Source organism: Hyperolius riggenbachi, chromosome 12 (assembly GCF_040937935.1).
Source record: "Hyperolius riggenbachi isolate aHypRig1 chromosome 12, aHypRig1.pri, whole genome shotgun sequence".
Classification (NCBI taxonomy): Eukaryota; Metazoa; Chordata; class Amphibia; order Anura; family Hyperoliidae; genus Hyperolius; species Hyperolius riggenbachi.
Window position 1 is genome coordinate 211,698,329 of NC_090657.1, and position 22,536 is coordinate 211,720,864.

General features: G+C 44.4%; 1 protein-coding gene across 1 annotated transcript in view; it reads left to right on the forward strand.

Annotated features, from left to right (window-relative positions):
* CHMP6 (charged multivesicular body protein 6) overlaps window positions 1-22,211 on the forward strand; it is a 42,976-nt gene extending 20,765 nt beyond the window's left edge. Inside the window, exons 3-9 of the mRNA XM_068263958.1 lie at window positions 1,886-1,973; window positions 7,529-7,615; window positions 12,639-12,704; window positions 16,333-16,413; window positions 19,267-19,321; window positions 20,066-20,841; window positions 21,432-22,211. Coding sequence (XP_068120059.1) covers window positions 1,886-1,973; window positions 7,529-7,615; window positions 12,639-12,704; window positions 16,333-16,413; window positions 19,267-19,321; window positions 20,066-20,118 — 430 coding nt within the window. The 3' untranslated portion in view covers window positions 20,119-20,841; window positions 21,432-22,211. The remainder of the gene's footprint in view (window positions 1-1,885; window positions 1,974-7,528; window positions 7,616-12,638; window positions 12,705-16,332; window positions 16,414-19,266; window positions 19,322-20,065; window positions 20,842-21,431) is intronic.
* Window positions 22,212-22,536: the final 325 nt, after the last annotated feature.

Genomic DNA, 22,536 nt, shown 5'->3' on the forward strand with positions numbered 1-22,536 from the left:
CAGAAAGTGCGCAATAATTGTTTAAATAAAATTAGGCAAGTGCATACATTTGGGCACCACAAAAAAAATGAAATCAATATTTAGTAGAATCCTCCCTTTGCAGAAATTACAGCCTCTAAACGCTTCCTGTAGGTTCCAATGAGAGTCTGGATTCTGGTTGAAGGTATTTTCGGACCATTCCTCTTTACAAAACATCTCTCGTTCATTCAGGTTTGATGGCTTCCAAGCATAGACAGCTCTCTTTAACACATACCACAGATTTTCAATTATTATTCAGGTCTGGGGACTGAGATGGCCATTCCAGAACATTGTACTTGTTCCTCTGCTTTAATGCCTTAGTGGATTTTGAGCAGTGTTTAGGGTCGTTGTCTTATTGACAGATCCAGCCCCGGCGCAGCTTCAGCTTTGTCACTGATTCCTGGACATTGGTCTCCAGAATCTGCTGATACTGAGTGGAATCCATGCGTCCCACAACTTTGACAAGATTCCCAGTCCCTGCACTGGCCACACAGCCTCACAGCATGATGGAAGCACCACCATATTTTACTGTAGGTAGCAGGTGTTTTTCTTGGAGTGCTGTGTTGTTTTTCCTCCATGCATAACGCCCCTTGTTATGCCCAAATAACTCAGTTTTAGTTTCATCAGTCCACAGCACCATTTTCCAAAAGGAAGCTGGCTTGTCCAAATGTGCTTTAGCATACCTCAAGCAGCTCTATTTGTGCTGTGGGCGGAGAAAAGGCTTCCTCTGCATCACTCTCGCATACAGCATCTCCTTGTGTAAAGTGCGCCGAATGGTTGAACGATGCACAGTGACTCCATCTGCAGCAAGATGATGTTGTACTTCTTTGGTGCTGGTTTGTGAGTTGACTCTGACTGTTCTCACCATTCTGCTTCTGTTTATCCAAGATTTTTCTTGTTCTGCCACTTCGAGCCTTAACTTGAACTGAACCTGTGGTCTTCCATTTCCTCAATATGTTCCTAACTGTAGAAACAGACAGCTGAAATCTCTAAGACAGCTTTCTGTATCCTTCCCCTAAACCATGATGGTGAAAAATCTTTGTCTTCCGGTCATTTGAGAGTTGTTTTGAGACCCCCATGTTGCGACTATTCAGGGAACATTAAGAGAGGAGGGAAACTTACAATTGAACCCCTTAAATACTCTTTCTCATAATTGGATTCACCTGTGTATGTAGGTCAGGGGTCACTGAGCTTACCAAGCCAATTTGAGTTCCAATAATTAGTTCTAAAGTTTTGGAATCAATAAAATGCCAACAGTGCCCAAATTTATGCACCTGCCTAATTTTATTTAAACAATTATTGCACACTTTCTGTAAATCCAATAAACTTCGCTTTGGGGTGGATCGGGAGTCCCAGCGACGTCACGACGTCGTCGCCATGGCGACGGGGGAAGCCATAAAGGAAATCCCGTTTCCTTGTGGGCGTGATCGCCGGCGGCGATCAGAAGGGTGGGAAGGAGAGAAGAGGAAGGGGAGAATCATGTAGCTAGCGCTAGACTAGCTACATGATAAGAAAAAAAAGAAAAAAACCTTCCCGTGGCCATGCGGCCGCAGGAATTGAAACGCCCAGCAAATTAAAGCAGAACTGAATATTAAAAAAAAAAAAAAAAAAAAAAGTGTTTCACTTGCCTGGGGCTGCTGCTAGCCCCTTACAGCTTTCCTGTCCTGTGACGGTCTTCCACGAGCCTCCGTTGTTCCGCCGCCAGGTAGTTTCGTTACCGTCAACGTGGCAATCGCCTGCATGCCCTGGGTTACTTGTATCTTTCTTTGCGTTTCTGCCTGCAATAGCGTCCTGTGCTAATAGCCTCCTCCTACCATCTTTCTCATGCTTGTTCCACTTGTTGATCCCCAATCCTCTTCCCTTTCAGAAAAGCCAAGACACTTCTGAAGAAGAAGAGATACCAGGAGCAGCTGCTGGAGAAGACAGATAACCAGATCAGTAATCTGGAGAAAATGGTGAGGCCACAGTGTTTTTGTGATGTATAAAGCATAGAGATGACTGATTTTTTTCCTTTACTTCCTGTGACGGGAGAGGGATTTCCTGAAGCCGAGACTTCATTAAAGGTACACCATTCGGTGGCTGATAGGTAGGGATGAACCAGAACAATTTCACAAAATCATCTTGCAATGTGTGAGCTGTGTATGCAAGGGTTAACTCACTTAAAGGACAACTGAAGTAAGAAAAATATGGAGGCTGCCATATTTATTTTCTGTTAAACAATACCAGTTGCCTAGCAGCCCTGCTGATCTATTTGGCTGCGATAGTGTCTGAATCACACCAGAAACAAACATCCTCCCATTTCCACCTCATTACAATTGTCCTTTAAGCCACCACCTCCCTTCTTCCATCTTTTTTACACTTTCGCCCTCAGAACTGTTGTTCCGGTTTGCATCAGAGCGGTTGCATCTGAAGGGAGGAGGTGGCTTAGGTGGGTAAACCGAACATGCATACAGACTGATTTGTTGGTCCTGATCAGTGCATAGCATGGATTAATATGGCTCTATGAGGTAGGACTTGTCAGTGGGCCAGCGCACACCAAAAAGCGCTAGGGTAATCGCAAACGCTTAGCGCTTTTTAAAGTGATTTTCCTAGGTGACTCTAGGCATGTGCCTAGTGATTTTCTAATCATGACTTGCGCTTTTTGGAGCGTTTTGGTGTAGTATATTTTTTGTTACAGTAGAGCTGTAACTGAACAGCTTCTTTAACAAAAACGCTTGGAAAATCGCTCTGATCTAGCGCTTTTCAGAGAGATTTTCCACTTTCCTATACCTAACATTGAGGCTGAATTGCCTCAAAAATCTCAAAATGCTGCAGGACCCGCGTTTGCGGAAAAAAGCTCATCGCTCTGGTGTGCTCCATCCAAGATTTCAGATAGGTTTCAGTAATTAAATTGCTTCAAGTTGTAGGCGATGCTTTGATTGGAGAACTCTTCCCTATGGGCTTTCACATTGGCTCGCTTCAATCATACTAACTCAATTTTTAATAGATTAGATATCCGAATCAGTGTAAACATTGAATCTAACAGAAGCCTTTTATAAATGGCAGTAGTAATCAGATGTGCCTGCTCTTTGCCCAGCCGATGCTGGCAGGAGAGGCACATAAGTCGTGTTCACGTAGTTTTGTATGGGATTGAGTGGTAGTGTGCCCAATGTTTGATGAGATTACTGTTCAAATTGTGTGTTTTACAGTGAACTTCCAGACTATAAATCTACCCAGCAGCACTGAAAAGGCTTGGTGTTTAACAGTTTCACAGCATCAGAACTTTTTTTTTTCTTACTTAAAGAGACACTGAAGTGAAAAAAAATATATGATATAATGAATTGGTTGTGTACTATGAATAATTACTAGAAGATTAGCAGCAAAGAAAATATTCTCATATTTTTATTTTCAGATATATAGTGTTTTTTTCTAACATTGCATCATTCTCTAATATGTGCAGATTACACAACACTCAGCATTCAAAACGATTCTTTCAGAGCAGTCTGTGAACTAATGACCTCTCCTCTGGCAGAGAAAAAGTAAATAGTTCAGGAACAGTTGAGATAATAAGTCAGACTAGCCGACCCGTGGCGTAGCATACGCCACATAAGAGGGTAGAGTGGCAGGAAGGGGGTATTGGGCACAGCGGCTGGGAGGGGGGTTGGACACCCCCCCCCCCCCCCCCTTGGTCCCCCATGTGCGCTCCCCCTCCTGCTTAAGCACAGTAGCAGCCGCCACTGTTAGTAAGAGGCAGCGGGTGGGGATGACTCACCTCTTCAGTGTTCCATCGTGCGTTCCACTGTCGTCACTTCCTGCAATGCCGCACACTGTATTGGTGTAATTTGCCTTTTTAAAACAGAAGGAAATCTGCAATAATTCAGCTATAAGTGAACATTTGTGGTTACCCACAATGCACTGCTACTAAATATGCAAATTACCCCTTTTCCCCCTTGGTAAGCCAAGCAAGCATATAGCTTTAAATTTTACACAGCCATATCAAAGCCACATGTAGACAGCCTGTTTCAGACTTTTGATCCTCATCAGTACTTGGCAGTGATTGATATGGCTGTATGAGATAGGGCTTGGACCAGTACAACAGAGTAACCAAGCAACTCAGGGTGACCCAAACCACTCGGAATGTATAGGGGGATAAAAGGGACCAAAAAGACCTCCTACTAAAAAAAGCAAAGCTTGGTGTAATTTGCCTTCCTAAAACAGAAGGAAATCTGCAATAATTCAGCTATAAGTGAACATTTGTGGTTACGGCCACAATGCACTGCTACTAAATATGCAAATAATTCCTTTTCACTCTTGGTAAGCCAAGCAAGCATCCAGAACCACTGGTGTATTGCAAGCCTATAGCTTTAAATTTTACACAGCCTGTTTCAGACTTTTGGTCCTCACCTGTACATGGCAAGGATTGATACGGCTGTATGAGATAGGGCTTGGACCAGTACAACAGAGTAACCAAGCAGATCAGGGTGACCCAAACCACTCGGAATGTATAGGTGAATAAAAAGGACCAAAAAGACCTTATACTAAAAAAATCAAAGCTTGGTGTAATTTGCCTTCTTAAAACAGTAGAAAATATGCAAAAATTCAGCTATAAGTGAATATTTGTGATTACCCACAATGCACTGCTACTAAATATGCAAATGATTCCTTTTCACCTTTGGAAAGCCAAGCAAGCCTATAGCTTTAAGTTTTACACAGTCATATCAAACCCACATATGACAGCCTGTTTCAGCCATTTAGTCCTCATCAGCACATGGCAGGGATTGATACGGCTGTATGAGATAGGGCTTGGACCAGTACAACAGAGTAACCAAGCAGCTCAGGGTGACCCAAACCACTCGGAATGTATAGGAGAATAAAAGAGACCAAAAATCCCTCCTACAAGAAAAAACAAAGCTTGGTGTAATTTTCTTTCTTAAAACAGTAGAAAATCTGCAATAATTCAGCTATAAGTGAACATTTGTGGTTACCCACAACACACTGCTACTAAATATGCAAATTATCCCTCTTTGCCCTTGGTTTGATATGACACTACTTCTTCTTCTTGCTTGGACCGGCCCTGGGGGCAGCGCGCTACTTCTTCTTGCTTGAAGGTTGAGGCACTTACTCTATTTTATATATAGATAGATAGAAGATAGATTTGCAATAATTCAGGTTGGAGTGAGCTTGAGATATCTCCCAGTACAACACTGCTGAATATATGTAAATTAACCATTGTTGCCTTTAGAAGATAAACACACCTCCAGATACACTGGACTTCAATGATGAGCCATAATAATCCAACATACATACAGACTGTTTCAGATTGTTTGAATCTAATCAGTGCATGGCATGGATTAACTTGGCTCTATGGAGTAAGGCTTGTAACACCGAGAGGTACAGACTAACCAGCAAGCTCATGGTGACCCAGAACTCATTGGAGTGTGTGAGGGGCTACAATGGTCTTAAAAGCCCCCTTACTAAAACACTATGGAAAACAAAAGTTTGCTTTCTTAGAACAGAAAGAATTTGCGATAATTCAGGTTAGAGTGAGCTTGAGATGTCTCCCAGTGCACCACTGCTGAATATATGCAAATTAACCATTGTTGCCTTTAGAAGCTAAACACACCTCCAGAGCTGCTGGAATGCAGTGTTTAGCTTCTTCTTGCTTGGACCGGCCCTGGGGGCAGGGCGATACTACTTCTTCTTGCTTGGACCGGCCCTGGGGGCAGGGCGATACTTCTTCTTCTTCTTGCTTGGACCGGCCCTGGGGGCGGGGCGATACTTCTTCTTCTTGCTTGAAGGTTGAGGCACTCAGCCTATTATATATATATATATATATATATATATATATATATATATATATATATATATATATATATATATATATATATATATATATATATATATATATATATATATATATATATATATATATATATATATATATATATAGATAACAGCCCTCTCCACAGTCATAGAGCTTAATGGCTTGTTTGCATAGAGATAACAACTGGAGTTTCTTAACTCTTCCTGTACTGGAAACAATTAGACTGATGTATCTGATCTTAATGTTTTATTTCTTAGCTGTACTACACATACAAATCATAATATCATAATTTTTTTTCCGCTTCAGTGTCTCTTTAAGCCTTATTTTTAGCTGCGCAAAAGCTAAGCTCCGCCCCATCAAAGAAAACTGCCAAGGCATTTTTCCCCTGATGCTGTGCAAAGCATGATGGGATTTCCTATGTTGTTCTTGTTTGTAGCATCTGGGAGAGGTGATCAGGACACAGGACAGTTGGAACTGTGTCTCAGGTTTCCTGTCACCTTCTTTTAACCAAAAAGATGGCTGCCCTAATGAAATCACAAACATTTGCGTGTTCTTTTAAAACAGGCTGGGTAAGAGATTATATTACCTATCTATTTTAATTAACATAACTAATGAAACTTAATGACAGTATGTTTGCTTAGGCTGAAGTTCCTCTTTAATCTATAGTCAAGTGGTAGACCAGGAGAACGGCCAATATGTGGAAGATGAATAATATGGGTGGCATTGCTTAGGAGAACTCGCAGAGAAACGTGTTCAATTTGATCAGCTGATTTGTAAGGTTTTGATTTTCAGTGTGTAGCTCCTGGTTTAACACACGATCATAGCCAGCAGATCAGAACCTTACAAATCTATCAACTGATCAAACTGGTCACATGCTTCTCCATGAGTTCTCCTAGACATGACTGTCGCGTACTAAACAACTAGAAGGATATTAAGTACCTCATACTGGTTGCCAAAGTGTAGATAAACAAGAAAGGGGCACAATAAAGTTCCTACTGCAAAACTGCACAAGTCTCATTGTGAAAACAATATATTTTATTATTATTATTATTATTATTAATAAAAACAAGTTAAAAAACAAATCACTTTAAAGTGGACCTGAACTCAGAACTTCCTCTCTGCTCTAAAGGCCTGAGCCCACTAACGCAGTTGTGTCCGCTTCTATCCGCTTTTCACCATCTGTAACATTGATGGATAACTGAAAAGCGGACACAACTACGTCAGTGGGCTCAGGCTTAAAATGATAAGCCACAGCATAATAACCTTTAAAGTAAAGTGTTTCTTTGTTGCCGCTGATACAAATCTGCTGTGGGTCTACATCCTGCTTTCATGGAAGCAGACGTAGGGTTAACAGCCTGTGTTTACAAATTAGCTATTCTGCAGAGGCTGATGAGATTCCTTAGCTGACAGCTGAGAGATCAAATTACAGTTGTGATTAGTAAAAAAATAAGTGGAATTGAACAGGCTAAACTCTAAATACATACATACTATTTTCCTTCTGTCCTGTGTAGGAGTTCAGGCCCACTTTAAAGAGAAAGAGTAACATTCTCGTGTCATACAGTTGATATTCAATAAACATCTGGAATCTATCAATCACTTATGTGATCTGCCTGTTATCTTTTTGTGTGTGGTGTATTATAGCGTGCCTCTTTACACCGGGAGTTGTACGTAAAGCTCTGTGCTCATACCTAATACTCTTCTTTCCAGGTGGAAGATATCGAGTTTGCCCAGATTGAATTGAAAGTTATAGAAGGTCTAAAAATTGGCAACGATTGCTTGAAGAAGATGCACGAGGTGAGTGACCCGGTGATTTCTGAGGACGTCCTGCCAATCTCCATATCCAGATATTGTTGTTTTCTGCCGGCTCTCTATGCAGAGCTCTTGTGGGCAGTAATATTGTGTTCAGACTGCAGACAATTGTGATAAGGCTGGGTGCACACTAGGCACGGTTGCAGGACGGAGCTCGCGGTCCGTGATCCTGGCAAACCTGAAAGCAAACTGATCCATGCTGCCCTTTTGCAGCATACGTTTATGATCCGTTTGCGTTTTTTGGGGGGAAACGGAGCACTTTTTTATCCGGGACAGTGTGAACTTTGCCAAAGTAAAGTTGCCATCTTCCCCAATGATGTGGTACAAAGAACCAGCCACTCATCTACTATAAACATACAAATCTTTATTACTTTAAACTTGCAGTGGATATAAACTGGTTCCCCACACCCTTCCCAAACCCATTATAATCCCCCAGACACACTGGTTTCCATAAGGAGCGCTCCTATGAACATGCACACTCCCTTCCACACTATATATATATATATATATATATATATATATATATATATATATATATATATATATATATATATATATATATATATATATATATATATATATATATATATATATATATATATATATATATATATATATATATATATATATATATATATATATATATATAGTGCAGGAAATAATTATTTGACCCCTCACTGATTTTGTAAGTTTGTCCAATGATAAAGAAATGAAAAGTCTCAGAACAGTATCATTCCAATGGTAGGTTTATTTTAACAGTGGCAGATAGCACATCAAAAGGAAAATCGAAAAAATAACCTTAAATAAAAGATAGCAACTGATTTGCATTGCATTGAGTGAAGTGAGTTTTTGAACCCCTACCAACCATTAAGAGTTCTGGCTCCCACAGAGTGGTTAGACACTTCTACTCAATTAGTCACCCTCATTAAGGACACCTGTCTTAACTAGTCACCTGTATAAAAGACACCGGTCCACAGAATCAATCAATCAAGCAGACTCCAAACTCTCCAACATGGGAAAGACCAAAGAGCTGTCCAAGGATGTCAGAGACAAAATTGTAGACCTGCACAAGGCTGGAATGGGCTACAAAACCATTAGCAAGAAGCTGGGAGAGAAGGTGACAACTGTTGGTGCGATTGTTCGAAAATGGAAGGAGCACAAAATGACCATCAATCGACCTCGCTCTGGGGCTCCACGCAAGATCTCACCTCGTGGGGTGTCAATGGTTCTGAGAAAGGTGAAAAAGCATCCTAGAACTACACGGGAGGAGTTAGTGAATAACCTCAAATTAGCAGGGACCACAGTCACCAAGAAAACCATTGGAAACACATTACACCGCAATGGATTAAAATCCTGCAGGGCTCGCAAGGTCCCCCTGCTCAAGAAGGCACATGTGCAGGCCCGTCTGAAGTTTGCCAATGAACACCTGAATGATTCTGTGAGTGACTGGGAGAAGGTGCTGTGGTCTGATGAGACCAAAATAGAGCTCTTTGGCATTAACTCAACTCGCTGTGTTTGGAGGAAGAAAAATGCTGCCTATGACCCCCAAAACACCGTCCCCACCGTCAAGCATGGGGGTGGAAACATTTTGCTTTGGGGGTGTTTTTCTGCTAAGGGCACAGGACAACTTAATCGCATTAACGGGAAAATGGACGGAGCCATGTATCGTGAAATCCTGAACGACAACCTCCTTCCCTCTGCCAGGAAACTGAAAATGGGTCGTGGATGGGTGTTCCAGCACGACAATGACCCAAAACATACAGCAAAGGCAACAAAGGAGTGCCTCAAGAAGAAGCACATTAAGGTCATGGCGTGGCCTAGTCAGTCTCCGGACCTTAATCCAATAGAAAACCTATGGAGGGAGCTCAAGCTCAGAGTTGCACAGAGACAGCCTCGAAACCTTAGGGATTTAGAGATCATCTGCAAAGAGGAGTGGACCAACATTACTCCTAAAATGTGTGCAAACTTGGTCATCAATTACAAGAAACGTTTGACCTCTGTGCTTGCAAACAAAGGTTTTTCCACTAAGTATTAAGTCTTTTATTGTTAGAGGGTTCAAAAACTTATTTCACTCAATGAAATGCAAATCAGTTGCTATCTTTTATTTAAGGTTATTTTTTCGATTTTCCTTTTGATGTGCTATCTGCCACTGTTAAAATAAACCTACCATTGAAATGATACTGTTCTGAGACTTTTCATTTCTTTATCATTGGACAAACTTACAAAATCAGTGAGGGGTCAAATAATTATTTCCTCCACTGTATATCCTGGACGTCAAGTACTTTTTAAATTGTGTGAATCATGTTAGGCCATACAAGTCCGCTGGGCGTACAGTATCAATTGGGCCTTCTTATAAGAGCACCTAAAGTCCTGTATGACAGAGCACCCTCCCTCACTCAGATGCAATTCCACGTGCTCTCTGACTCCAACTTACTCCTCTTGGCAGAGTCCAATTATATGCGCATTTCACACTAACTGCAGGTAAGCTTCCAGGCACAGCATCTTACTCCTGGTAATATACCCGCTAACTGTTTAACTACTACAACTGTCCAGTGTGCTACCACTGGCTCTCCGCACAGCGTTCAATATTACCTCCTGAAGATCTTCAGACTGGATACAGCTTGTGCACTGCTGCGTCCCGCAGTGATACAGGTACCTGTAGTTGCTCGTTGTATCTTCACCAATGATACAAAATGATGTAGACTTAGCAACACTAAGCAGAATAGTGACCTACAAAAAACTCTTGACAATGTGGCTACATGAGCCGTCACATGGCAGATGGAATTTAATATTGATAACTGTAAAGTCATGTACCTTGGATGTGCCAAAGGTAGAGCAACAAATAAGATAAATGGCATACAGCTGGGAACACCAGACTTGAGGGAAGGGGTTGGGAATACTGGTTGAGAAGAAGTTATGCAGCTGTAGCCAATGCCAAACAGCAGCCGCTAAAGCAAATAAAAGTCTGGGAAGCATGAAATGGGGAAGATAAAAAAAAACCTTGGATGCTGTTATACTGCTCCCTCTGTATAAATCACTTGTGAGGCACCACCTTATGTGAAGGATATTTTTAGATAGAACAGACGCAAGAATGAGCAACTAAAATAATCAAAGGGAGGGAAGGTCATGCTTACCAAGACAGGTTGGACTAACTGGGCTTATTTAGCTTGGGGGAAAAAAAGTTTAAGGGTGACCTGATTTAACATATATAAATGCACCCAAGGGCAATACACAAGCTTGACAGATGAGCTTTTTTATCTTTAAAGAGTAACTGTTAGGCATAAAATCTAAAATCAATTCTCTATAAGTAGCTGCTCTACAAGTAAAATGGATGCTAAAGAGGCAATAAAAATCAATCTCCCCTTTTTGCTGATTGATTTTTATTCCTCATGCCCCCTGGCTCTAATGTGGTATGCAGAGTAGCAGCCGCAAAAGAGAAGTGATGTCACATGCAAATTCAGCCTTGATTGGCTGAAGTCTCTGTCACTCTCGTCACTGCCAGCTGCTAGGGCGCAGGAAGGGGGGCCAGAAGCTGTCCCCTGACACTGTCCTTGGGCCCCCTCCTGCAGTGTGCCGTGTCCGAGCTCCAGCCGCATCTTTCACCCCTTGCATGCCTCCTCGGCATCCCTTCTCCTCCCCGCACTATTACAGAGCAGAGAGGGGAGGGATAAAGCCAACACACACAGACTCCCCTCCTTATGGTTCCACGTGCTGGAGTTCCCGTCTATACTCTCTGCACTGCCTCCAGTGGTAGTGCAGAGATTATGCACGGGAACTTTAGTGCTTGGAACTATTAGTAGGTGAGTCGGTCTGCACTGCCTTTATCACTCCCCGCTCTGCTCTGTAATAGTGCGGGGAGGAGAGGGGATGCCAGGGGGAATACTTAAGCATATGGGATCCAAGATGGCCAGAACCAGAAGTCACTGGATTTTACAAACGTTGTAAAATCTGAATTAAACCGTGGACAGCGCAATACATCTGTTAAGTAAGTAGAGCAAGTAATTATCTACTTGCTTATGTTTTTTTTTATTAATGCATTGTATGGCTAACAGCTATTCTTTAAGTCTGTACAAAGGACAAGAAAACTGTGTATGGAGGAAAGGAGATTTCACCACCTTTGTAGAAAGGGTGTTTTTTTTGTTTTTTTCTCCTGTCCACAATATGCTCCAGAGAATTATGGTGGCCACTAATGATCCACTCTTTTTCATCCAATCTTACCATTTCTATGTAATATAAGGGAACTGCCTGAATTATCCATTCAATAGATTCACTCAATTCCCTCTTATACTACATAGATTTGGTAAAATTGGATGAAAAGGATTGGATCGTTAGTGGCCACCTTTTAGTTAAATGCGCTTTTAGAGACTTTTTCACACACCCTGTCGTGTTAGCAATGTAGCTACTCTCAGGCAGATCCCAAACATCCTTTCTGTCTTTAAAGATAGCTCTATAGTCTCTGATGCTGTAATGCAAGCAAGGAGTTCCCATTTTAAAATGATCAGGAGCCAAGCCACGCCCTATGACCAATCAAAAGATCAAATCTTGTCCATTGAACACCACATGCCTGTGCCACTAGGGCCATTCAGACAACTGGGGTATTTTCTGAGGCCAAGAAACTGACTGTGTGAGACCGCCCCCTTTCTCTGCTGAATTCTGAACAGTTGCAGAGTTGGAACTGAAAAAATACATTTTAGTATTTCTGCTCAGAGAAACGCTATGAAATGTTTATGTACAAAATGAATAGCGGCTGCTGGAATCGTCCTTAAGTGACCCTGACTGCCGGTAAGGTGCAACTTACAGCAGCCTCAGGAGAGAAGAATCGTACACAGCAGAACTGCCAGACGGTTTTTATTAGTGTCTCGTCCCCAGACTCCCAAAACATCAGATTAAGGGAGGATTATACATAAGCAGCATGTAAAGAATGAAGAGATGGATGCGTGAAGTAATTGTACTGTAAGATACGCGAAGACAGGTCTTGTTTCAGGTGACTTTGTCTTTCTTTTCCCAGGTAATGTCCATAGAGGAAGTGGAGAGGATTATGGACGAGACACAGGAAGGCATCGAATACCAGCGGGTAAGTCCTGACACTATCTGTATCTGCTCAATTAAAGAGAACCTGCGCCAAAGCTGGTGTCCAGAAACCCATGCTTACCTAAGGAGAGAGAAGCCTTTCGGACCTCGCTACTGCCCAGGACCCTCCTGCTGATCATGGCTGCATTGGATTACTGCATAGGCGCAACCACAGGCATGGCCATACTCGCACAGGCACACGAGCTTGTGCTTGAAGAGTGTGGTCTCAAGCAGATTACCGACAAGCTGTTGTTGGTCATTTTTGGTGGGTCCACGGTCAGCAACAGGGGACCACATGCGAGCTTAGGCCAGGGCCATATGGGATTCTAGTGTCTGGTCTCCACGGCCACAGCTGCATCATGTGACATGTCGTTAGGATGTGCCAGTGTATTATAGGTGTATTACGCCGGCACGTCCTAACGGTGTGTCACATGGCGACCCGACCGCGAATAGGTGACTGTTCGCTTTCACCCAGCTTGCAATTCTGCAGGGAGGGAGGAGGGAACATATGTTGGATATACCACGTAAAGTCTACCCAGTCCTGACTTAGGGTACATACACACATCAGACTAAAATGAAAGATCACAGACCAATCTTACCACCCTTCCTGTAGTATAAGAGCCATACTCTACACAGTCTTTTCTATGGAGCTGAACTCCACACCAGGAAAAAAATCTCTGCAGGCTGCTGCACACACAGATGCTGTACAGACACAAAAGATCAGTATCTGCAAAAGATCTGTTCCTGCCAAAGATCCGTTCCTGCAAATTGCAATGATAGTCTATGAGATCTGCAGATCATCATACACACATGATTTAACTGACATTCATCTGCAGATCAGATCCACCAGGATGGATTTTCAGATCTGCAGATGAATGTCAGTTAAATCATGTGTGTATGAAGATCTGCAGATCTCATAGACTATCATTGCAATTTGCAGGAATGGATTTTTGGCAGGAACAGATCTTTTGCAGATACTGATCTTTTGTGTCTGTACAGCATCTGTGTGTGCAGCATCTTGCAAAGATTTCTGTCTGATGCGGAGTTCAGCTCCATAGAAAAGACTGTGTAGAGTATGGCTCTTATACTACAGGAAGGGTGGTAAGATTGGTCTGTGATCTTTCATTTTCCAAAGACTATGGTCTGATGTCTGTATGTGGCCTTAGGCTCTTCTTCCTCCACCCCTCCCATCCTTTCCATTCCCAATACTGAATATTCTTCCCAGGCCAGTACCGATTCTCCCTCTGTCCCCCACCAACTCTGCGGAACCAAAACAGAGCTTCTCTGAGGTTTAAAGAGAAACCATGAACTTCATCCCTATCAGTAGCTGCTACCCCCTTTCCCACGAGAAATCTTTTCCTTTTTACAAACGGATCATCAGGGGGCTCTGTATGGCTTATTTAGTGGTGAAACCCCTCCCACAGGAAATTGTGAGGACCATGGTTCTGGCAGTTTCCTGTCTGTGAACCTCGTTGCATTGTGGGAAATAGCTGTTTACAGCTGTTTCCAATTGCTAAAAAAAGCAATCAACAGCTACTTCCAGTGACATCACCTGCCAGCGGTATAAATGTCACCATGTGGTAAATGTCAGAATGTAAATCAGGGAGAGGAAAGATTTTACAATTTGCAAACACTGACTAAATTATTTATATATAATTATTGTAAAAATGAAGCACTTTTTTTTTTATTACATTATTTTCACTGGAGTTCCTCTTTAAGGAATCCTTTTCAGGTTTGATATGGTAGTAGAGGGAAGGCTTGAGGATAGCATAGAGCCTTCCTGTTCCTCCATCCGGCCCGTGCGTTCCAGCGCTGTCCCCAGGTGTTATTATTTGACCCGCCAGGCCAAAGAGTTCTTTGGAACTACTCACATCCTATAGCAGTTCCAAGGATGAGCTCATCCCCGCATGCGCAAGAGTCCAGTCTGTGCATGCGCAGAAGGGATGTCCTCAACCTCGGCGTCGGCAAATTTGAGCGCACCATAGACCGTAATGTGAATTACGGCTATAACAGTGCTCAGAAGCTAATTTGGGCGCCGGCGAAAGACTGAGCCCAAATTGCTTAAAAACAGTGGAATTTTTCCACAAGCCATAGCTGGCAGCTGAATTACGTCCTTCCCCCACTATCCGTGGCGGCCTGGAGGGGGAATAGTTATTAACGCCGCCGGGACTCGTTCAGGACAGCAGTAAGCCGTTTATTAGCTTCATACTGTGCAGAGATTTGTATGTATCAGTTCCAAAGACCTCTTTAGCTGGATAGATACACCTGGGGATGCTACTGGAATTTCTCATTACTCCTATGGTTACCCCTTATACCCCTATGGTATATAGATGATTTTCTCGTTGCACCTTATACGCCCATGGTTACGCCTTATACGCCCATGGTTACGCCTTATACGCCCATGGTTACGCCTTATACGCCTATGGTTACACCTTATACGCATATGGCGGCGCACCGAAATTAGTTGATTTGTTATTCCTGGGCGACTTCAAAGAGGTTGACACAAGTTATGTTACTTTAGGAGGGAGTTATGTTAACACAGTCACAGGGGGTCTTTCTGACTTGTTGCATCCAAAAGTGGTGTGAGGAAGATGCCACATGATTTGTGTCTCAGGATGTGATGAATGGTGTTCGGGTGTAGCTAGGGCCGAGGCAGAGGCGAGAGAGGCTCCAGCCTCAGGGCGCAGTGTAGGAGGAGGCACACAACTCACTCAGCTATCATTCCCCTATTGTGTTTGAAGCAGAGAGAAATAAGAAAAGGGGATACATGGCAGTGACTGCAAGCCAAGTAAATAGAGATTAAAGGTGTTCTCCGGTACCTGTCAAAAAGCTAAAACTGACACTTACCTGGGGCTTCTATCGGCCCCCTGCAGCTGTCATGTCCCACGCCGTCCTCCTCCGATACTCCGGTCCCCGCCGCTGGTAATCTAATTATTCATCTAACTATACGAATAGAACTGCGGCTGTGGCAGCGCTTGTGCTCGCTTCCATGCACGTCATCCGGCGCTTACTATGCAGGCTCGCTTCCGTGCAAGGCAGCCACAGTTATATTAATGTAGTTAAACGAATAATTAGCAGATTACCGGCCGCGGGGGAACGGAGCTTCGGAGGAGGAAGGCGCGGGACATTACAACTGCAGGGGGGCGATAAAAGCCCCAGGTAAGTGTCAGTTTTCACTTTTTGACAGGTACCGGAGAACCCCTTTAAGGTGTTGGGGGCCCTGGGGCGCCTCCTAGTCTAATAGCAATCTGGGTGTGACGGCTGGGGTGGGAGGGATGGAGGGTGCACTTTGGTGTCTCAGCCTTGGGAGCTGGAAGACCTTGTCCTGGCTCTGGGTGTAGCAGATGTTGTTGATAAGCTTGTGATCAGCTGGATCAGGCAATAGATCTGCAAGGCTTTGATTTGCTGTGATCGTTCCTTGCACTAATCTCCCACACAGGAAACCAGCCACCTATGATCCACGACCGGCAAATCATAACCTCAGAAACCGATCACATGCTTCTCCCTGACTTCTGCTACACTTGCATAACCCCCACCAGACTGAATCTCATCCTGCCGGGGTCCCTCTTTAACATAAATATGTCCCCTGTAATGTAATGTGATGTACAGAATAACGACTTCTCTTCCTGCAGCAAATCGATGAACTCTTGTCGGGAAGTCTGACCTCGGAGGATGAGGAGGCCATACTGCAGGAGCTGGAGGAGATCACTCAGGTGAGTGCACAGTATTCCTGGGGGGCGGGGTCATGGGCTGCACAGACATTGGCTAGAAGATAAGCCGCCACCCACGGAAAATCAGCTCTGTTGCTTTTCATACAGCAATAACTTTTTATTACATATGCCAACAAATTGATAGATATCTTGTTTCTTTGGGTATTTTTCTTTTAAGTTTTATTTACTTTCACAGGCAATTTTTTTAGGAAAATTAGGCGTAAACGCAAAAGTTACACATTTTTTCATGCTTCCCATTTTCTAACTTTTACATGACAAGGGTCACAGTTTTAAAACAGTTCAAAATACATTATTGGGCTCGTCTCGATTAAAACAATACCCTACATGCCATATTTCATCGCTAGTCGGAAATGTAGTGTACCATTATGGCCAGCCTGTGCACCTGTATTGATAGTATGCAATCGCTAGGGTGCACAGTGTGGGGACCCCCGTGCTGTATAGAGGCATTGCTAGGCAATAACTTATATACAGTGTTGGGTCCCTGAACTGTCGCCCTAGTGATCTCATCCGATCGCATTGGGTGGCACCCATTACAGGTGTCCACAAATCTTAAAGAGAACCAGAGGTGGGGTTCTCACAACGAAATTCCCATACAGAGGCTGGGTCTGCCTATAGAGCCCAGCCTCTGTTGCTATTTAGATCACCCCTAAATCCTCCCTGCACTCAGGGAGACCCCATAAATCACAGCCGCGCTGCACGGGCTGTGTTTACCTTTTGTAACATCAGTCTCCGCTCTCCCCCGCCTCCTGCAGAGGTCCGGACCCCGCCCACGTCCCTTCCCTCCAATCAGCGGGGAGGGAAGGGACGCGGGCGGAGACCGGAGCGATGCAGGAGACGGAGGAGAGCGGAGACTGACGTTACAAAGGAAAACACAGCCCGCTCTGACAAGCTGCGTGTCAGCAGCGCGGCTGTTATTTATGGGTGGATTGCAGAGCGCAGGGGGGGCTTAGGGGCAATCTAAATAGCAACAGAGGCTGGGCTCTCTAGACAGACCCAGCCTCTGTATGGGAATTTTATTTTCAGAACCCCGCCTCGGGTTCTCTTTAATGCCAAGGTGATGTAAGGGGTTAATTTAGTTTGGTAGGGGTTAAAATTTCACACACAAAAATACCCTCTATTTTTTAATGTTACACTGTCATTTTAATAAAAAAAAAACAAAAAAAAACTTTTTTCCCCCTGTAATTTTATGTGAATGACTGCTGCTAGCATGCACTCTATTGCCGCTGCGGCTTTTAGTGCTGGTTGTAAGTCTCACGTCCAGGAACTGGTAGTTAATTTTTCCCCCCAGTGGCTGGAAAGTGTACTGGTTAAGGGCACCACCTTTGACATGGAAGACCAGGGTTCGAATCATGGCTGGGGTGAGTACCTATTCAGTAAGGCAAGACTGCCTAACACTGCAGGGTGGCCTCCTGAGCGTGTCCCAGTGGCTGCTGCTCTTGAGTGTTTGGCGTCCAACTGGAGAAAAGTGCTATACAAATGTTCGGATTATTATCGTTGGAATTTGGATGTGAGACTTTCGTCCAAGAACCAAAAGTGGTTAAAGTAAACCTGTACTGAAAGCAGGACAAAAATTAGTGTGTCTGATATGTTTGGCTGCGCTCCCCGCCGCCTACAGCATGGCTTTACTGCGCCTGTATGAGTGTGGTCCTGGGCAGCAGCTGGGAAGACACATGGAGCATCCAGAGGCGTCCCTTTGCTTGGGTAAGTATCTGTGTTGGCTTTTGTCCCCTTCAGTACAGGTTTACTTTAAAGGGAACCTGAGATGGGGATAAAACAATAAAATATACACATTTTTGGCTTCCTCCATCCCCCTCCGACCAGATCGCTCCCACGCCGTCCTCCTCCGACTCCCCGTTCCTCCGCAATTGTCACCGGAAAGTCTTCCGGTCCAGGGCCTAACTGCACGTGCACTCCTACCGCCTTCACATCGCCGGGAGTGTTCTGCGCCTGCACCGTACTACAGCGCAGGAGCCAACACTGCTGGCGGCGGGAGCAAGACTTGAGAGTACTTTGCCTGCGCCGACTGGCCCCTACCGGAAATTTTTTGTTGGAGCCAGTTGCGGGGGAACGGGAAGTTGCAGGAGGACGGCGTTGGAGCCATCAGGCCGGAGGAAACCCCCAGGTATGTTTTTTTTTTTTTTTTTTTTTTTATGTGGCCCTGTCTTGAGTACAGTTTTTAATTCTCTTGCGCAGCAGCCTGCTCACAGAAGGTGTTACATGCATAGTTTCATCCTATCCTACCTAATAACACCTAACTGTCCCTGTGTCCTTGGGTCCGTGCCTTTTGCTACTGAGCATGTGCGCAGCACGGACAGCTGTTGGGACAGGAGGATGGGGCCAGTTAGCCAGGCGGGCGCGGGCGGATGGGTACGCTCGTGGCTTTGGAGGGTGTGCGCTTGCGCGCACTGACATGCGGCGGTGTCAGCGGTGAGAGACAGACTTAGAGCCTGTTTTTAAATGGGCTTAGGTCTACTAGTACTGTATAATAAAACCCCTGTGTCCCTGCGTCGTCCTTTGTCCCTGTGTCCGTGCTGACAGTTTGCTGTCTGTGAACCTCATTGCATTGTGGGAAATAACAGCTTTTTCCAACTGCCAAGCAAGCAACATCTTCCTGTGTGCATATACTTCGGACAGCAGTGGGGAACCTGTGACACATCTGTTTGGGGGGGGGGGGGGGGGGGGGTTGGCATGGGTTAGCAGCTGTAGCCTAGTGCCTGTTTTTTAACGGGCAGGCCTTATTACTAGTTTATAATAATGTTCTTACGAATGCAGATGAACGGCCTGTGTGTGACCTCTGAGATAGTGACCCGGAGTATCTTGTGTTTTGTGTTACAGGAAGATCTGGAATTACCAGAAGCTCCGAAAGAGCCCCTCCCAGAAACCACTCCAGGTAAACTGGCGTATCTGATTGTGTCTGCATTAAAGAGGCCCTGTAGTGACATATGGTAGAATGCAGTAAATTATTCAGGGAACCCACTTCTATGGTAATTATCCTGGTTTCAGCATCACAAACACTATATACTATCTCTGTATATCAGTATATAATTCCACCCTTCCAGTGATGTCACAGCCTAGGCTCTTTATTATGAAGAATTCTTCTCCCAGAGCATTCTGGGAGACCAAGTGTTTTTACTCAATTCTGAACATACAGTAAACAGGCATTCCACAGTGATGCACCTGTCAGCAGTTAAGATGTGGCCTCCTATGATAAATGTCAGAATGTAAATCAGGGCGAGATAAGATTTTACAATGGGCAAACACTGACTAAAATCATTTATAAAGTAATATTGTAATAAATACACCATTTTATTAATTACATTATTTTAAGTAAAGTTACTTTTTAAAGATGTTTGTTGAAATGCAAATAATTCCAAGTTGATGCAAGATTATTCAAATTCTGTGTACAAATTAATGCAGCTAGTGGACCAGTCTGATTTCATCTCGGTGGGGTTTGATTGGTCAGTTTTCAAGCTGCATAAGTTTGCATACGACATTTTGCATAATTCTGCATCAATTTGCATCTTGTTGACCATCCACAGTCTGACTTAAAGTACCCCCTTAAATTTAGGGGTGGGGTTAAACGAAGCCAAGGTATTAATATGGTGCCTGGATTTTTTGTTTTGTTTTCCATCAGAGAGAGAAGCCGTCAAGAACAAACCCAAACCACAGCTGGTGGCCGCGTCCTAACCCCGCACCGCTCTCCGCGGTCAGACTGGTGGTCTGCCACTCTCTGGGGTGCTTTGTGCACAGAGGGCCGCTATTCCCTGCAGCCTATCGTATGGAGAGATCACCAGACCCCTCGTTATACAGCCCGCTTTTGGCTGTTCCACCCAGACTGATCCAGGAGGACCGCCCCCCAGCCTGGCGGGGGATACATTGTCCAGTCGTACCTGTCGTCTGATAGACTTCCTCCCTGGCAGCGGCAGGAGGCTCGATGGGAATGCAGCGATGGCTCAAGAACTTTTTCAGCGGTTAATACACTACGGCGTTTCCATTATTCCTTCCACAAGCTGGCTGTGTCTTCTACCTAGCTCCAGGGTGTAAACATAGCCCTTTATGTATCAGTTGTATTGGTTGGCTCCTGTTTTGACTCCACAGAATGATGATGTCTTGAAGAAAAAACTCAACTGGGAGGGATGTGAAGGAGCAGTCATACTGATCTCTGGCCCAGAACCAGTATGCAGATCAGGTGTGACTCCGCTGACTGCATGCTTGTTGCAGGTGTCACTGGCTGCATGCTTGTTGCAGGTGTGACTGGCTGCATGCTTGTTGCAGATGTCACTGGCTGCATAGTTGTTGCAGGTGTGACTGGCTGCATAGTTGTTGCAGGTGTGACTGGCTGCATGCTTGTTGCAGGTGTGACTGGCTGCATGCTTGTTGCAGGTGTGACTGGCTGCATGCTTGTTGCAGGTGTGACTGGCTGCACGCTTGTTGCAGGTGTGACTGGCTGCACGCTTGTTGCAGGTGTGACTGGCTGCACGCTTGTTGCAGGTGTGACTGGCTGCACGCTTGTTGCAGGTGTGACTGGCTGCACGCTTGTTGCAGGTGTGACTGGCTGCACGCTTGTTGCAGGTGTGACTGGCTGCACGCTTGTTGCAGGTGTGACTGGCTGCACGCTTGTTGCAGGTGTGACTGGCTGCACGCTTGTTGCAGGTGTGACTGGCTGCACGCTTGTTGCAGGTGTGACTGGCTGCACGCTTGTTGCAGGTGTGACTGGCTGCACGCTTGTTGCAGGTGTGACTGGCTGCACGCTTGTTGCAGGTGTGACTGGCTGCACGCTTGTTGCAGGTGTCACTGGCTGCACGCTTGTTGCAGGTGTCACTGGCGGCATAGTTGTTGCAGGTGTCACTGGCGGCATGCTTGTTGCAGGTGTGACTCCACTGGCTGCACGCTGGTTTCAGATTTGACTCCTCTGGGTGCACGCTGGTTTCAGATTTGACTCCTCTGGGTGCACGCTTGTTGTTGCAGGTGTGACTCCACTGGCTGCACGCTTGTTGCAGGTGTGACTCCTCTGGGTGCATGCTGGTTCCAGGTATGACATAAACACCACTATAGCCAGAAGGTCATTATGACAGCCGAGAAACAGGTATTTTTCCTAAAAGATAACTGCCCCCATATCTCCCTCACTACAGGTTTTTTACTTTAAGCTCAACCGATAGCAATTAGACAATGGGATTTATTCATAAAGTTTTTTGTATTTTTGGAAGAAAAAAAAAAACAATGCCCCACTCCACGCTTTATCACAGCTTCCAATTTCGGTCTATTTTTAAGCAGAATATTGAAGATTTGCAGCAAAATGAAAGCAGTATTACCAGTTCTTCATATAGAGACTCACTTTACAAATAGCTCCTCCCATCTGACCCGTGTTCTGGAGGGTGTTGCTGTGATTGGTGCGTTCTGCCCTACTTTTCCCCTCTGACCGGTATTCTGGAGGCGGCTGCTGTGATTGGTGCGTTCTGCCCTACTCCTCCCCTCAGACCGGTATTCTGGAGGCTGTTGCTGTGATTGGTGCGTTCTGCCCTACTCCTCCCCTCACACCGGTATTCTGAAGGCTGTTGCTGTGATTGGTGCATTCTGCACATGAGAATTTTGCTGCTTTTACATATGAGCCTGGATTCTTTGGATTGTTTACATATTACATACATCTGATCATGGACTGACGTCGATTTTTGGGGTTGCGTCATAATATGTGATGGGGCTAATGGTGGTCATACACGGGGCAATCTTTCTTCTTAATTTTCTTCCTAATAATAGTAAAAAATAAATAAATTGAAAAAATATCTAAAGCAAAATGTCCATTTCGTCACAAGTAAAATATTCATCTATCTTACTTTACAGTACAGTTAAAGCTTGTGTCCTGACAAATGTAGTATTCTCATTCTCTTCTTGGAGAATGTTTGGCTGGACAAAATCCTTTAAAGACACCTGAAATGAGAGGAACATGGAGGCTGCCATACTTACTGTATTTTCTGGCGTATAAGACTTACTTTTTAACCCAGGAAAATCTTTTCAAAAGTTGGGGGTCGGCTTATAATCCGGGTGTCGTCTTATAGGGCGGGTGCTGAAACTTCCTAGCCGGACTGGAGAATCTGTGGTTGCCGCATA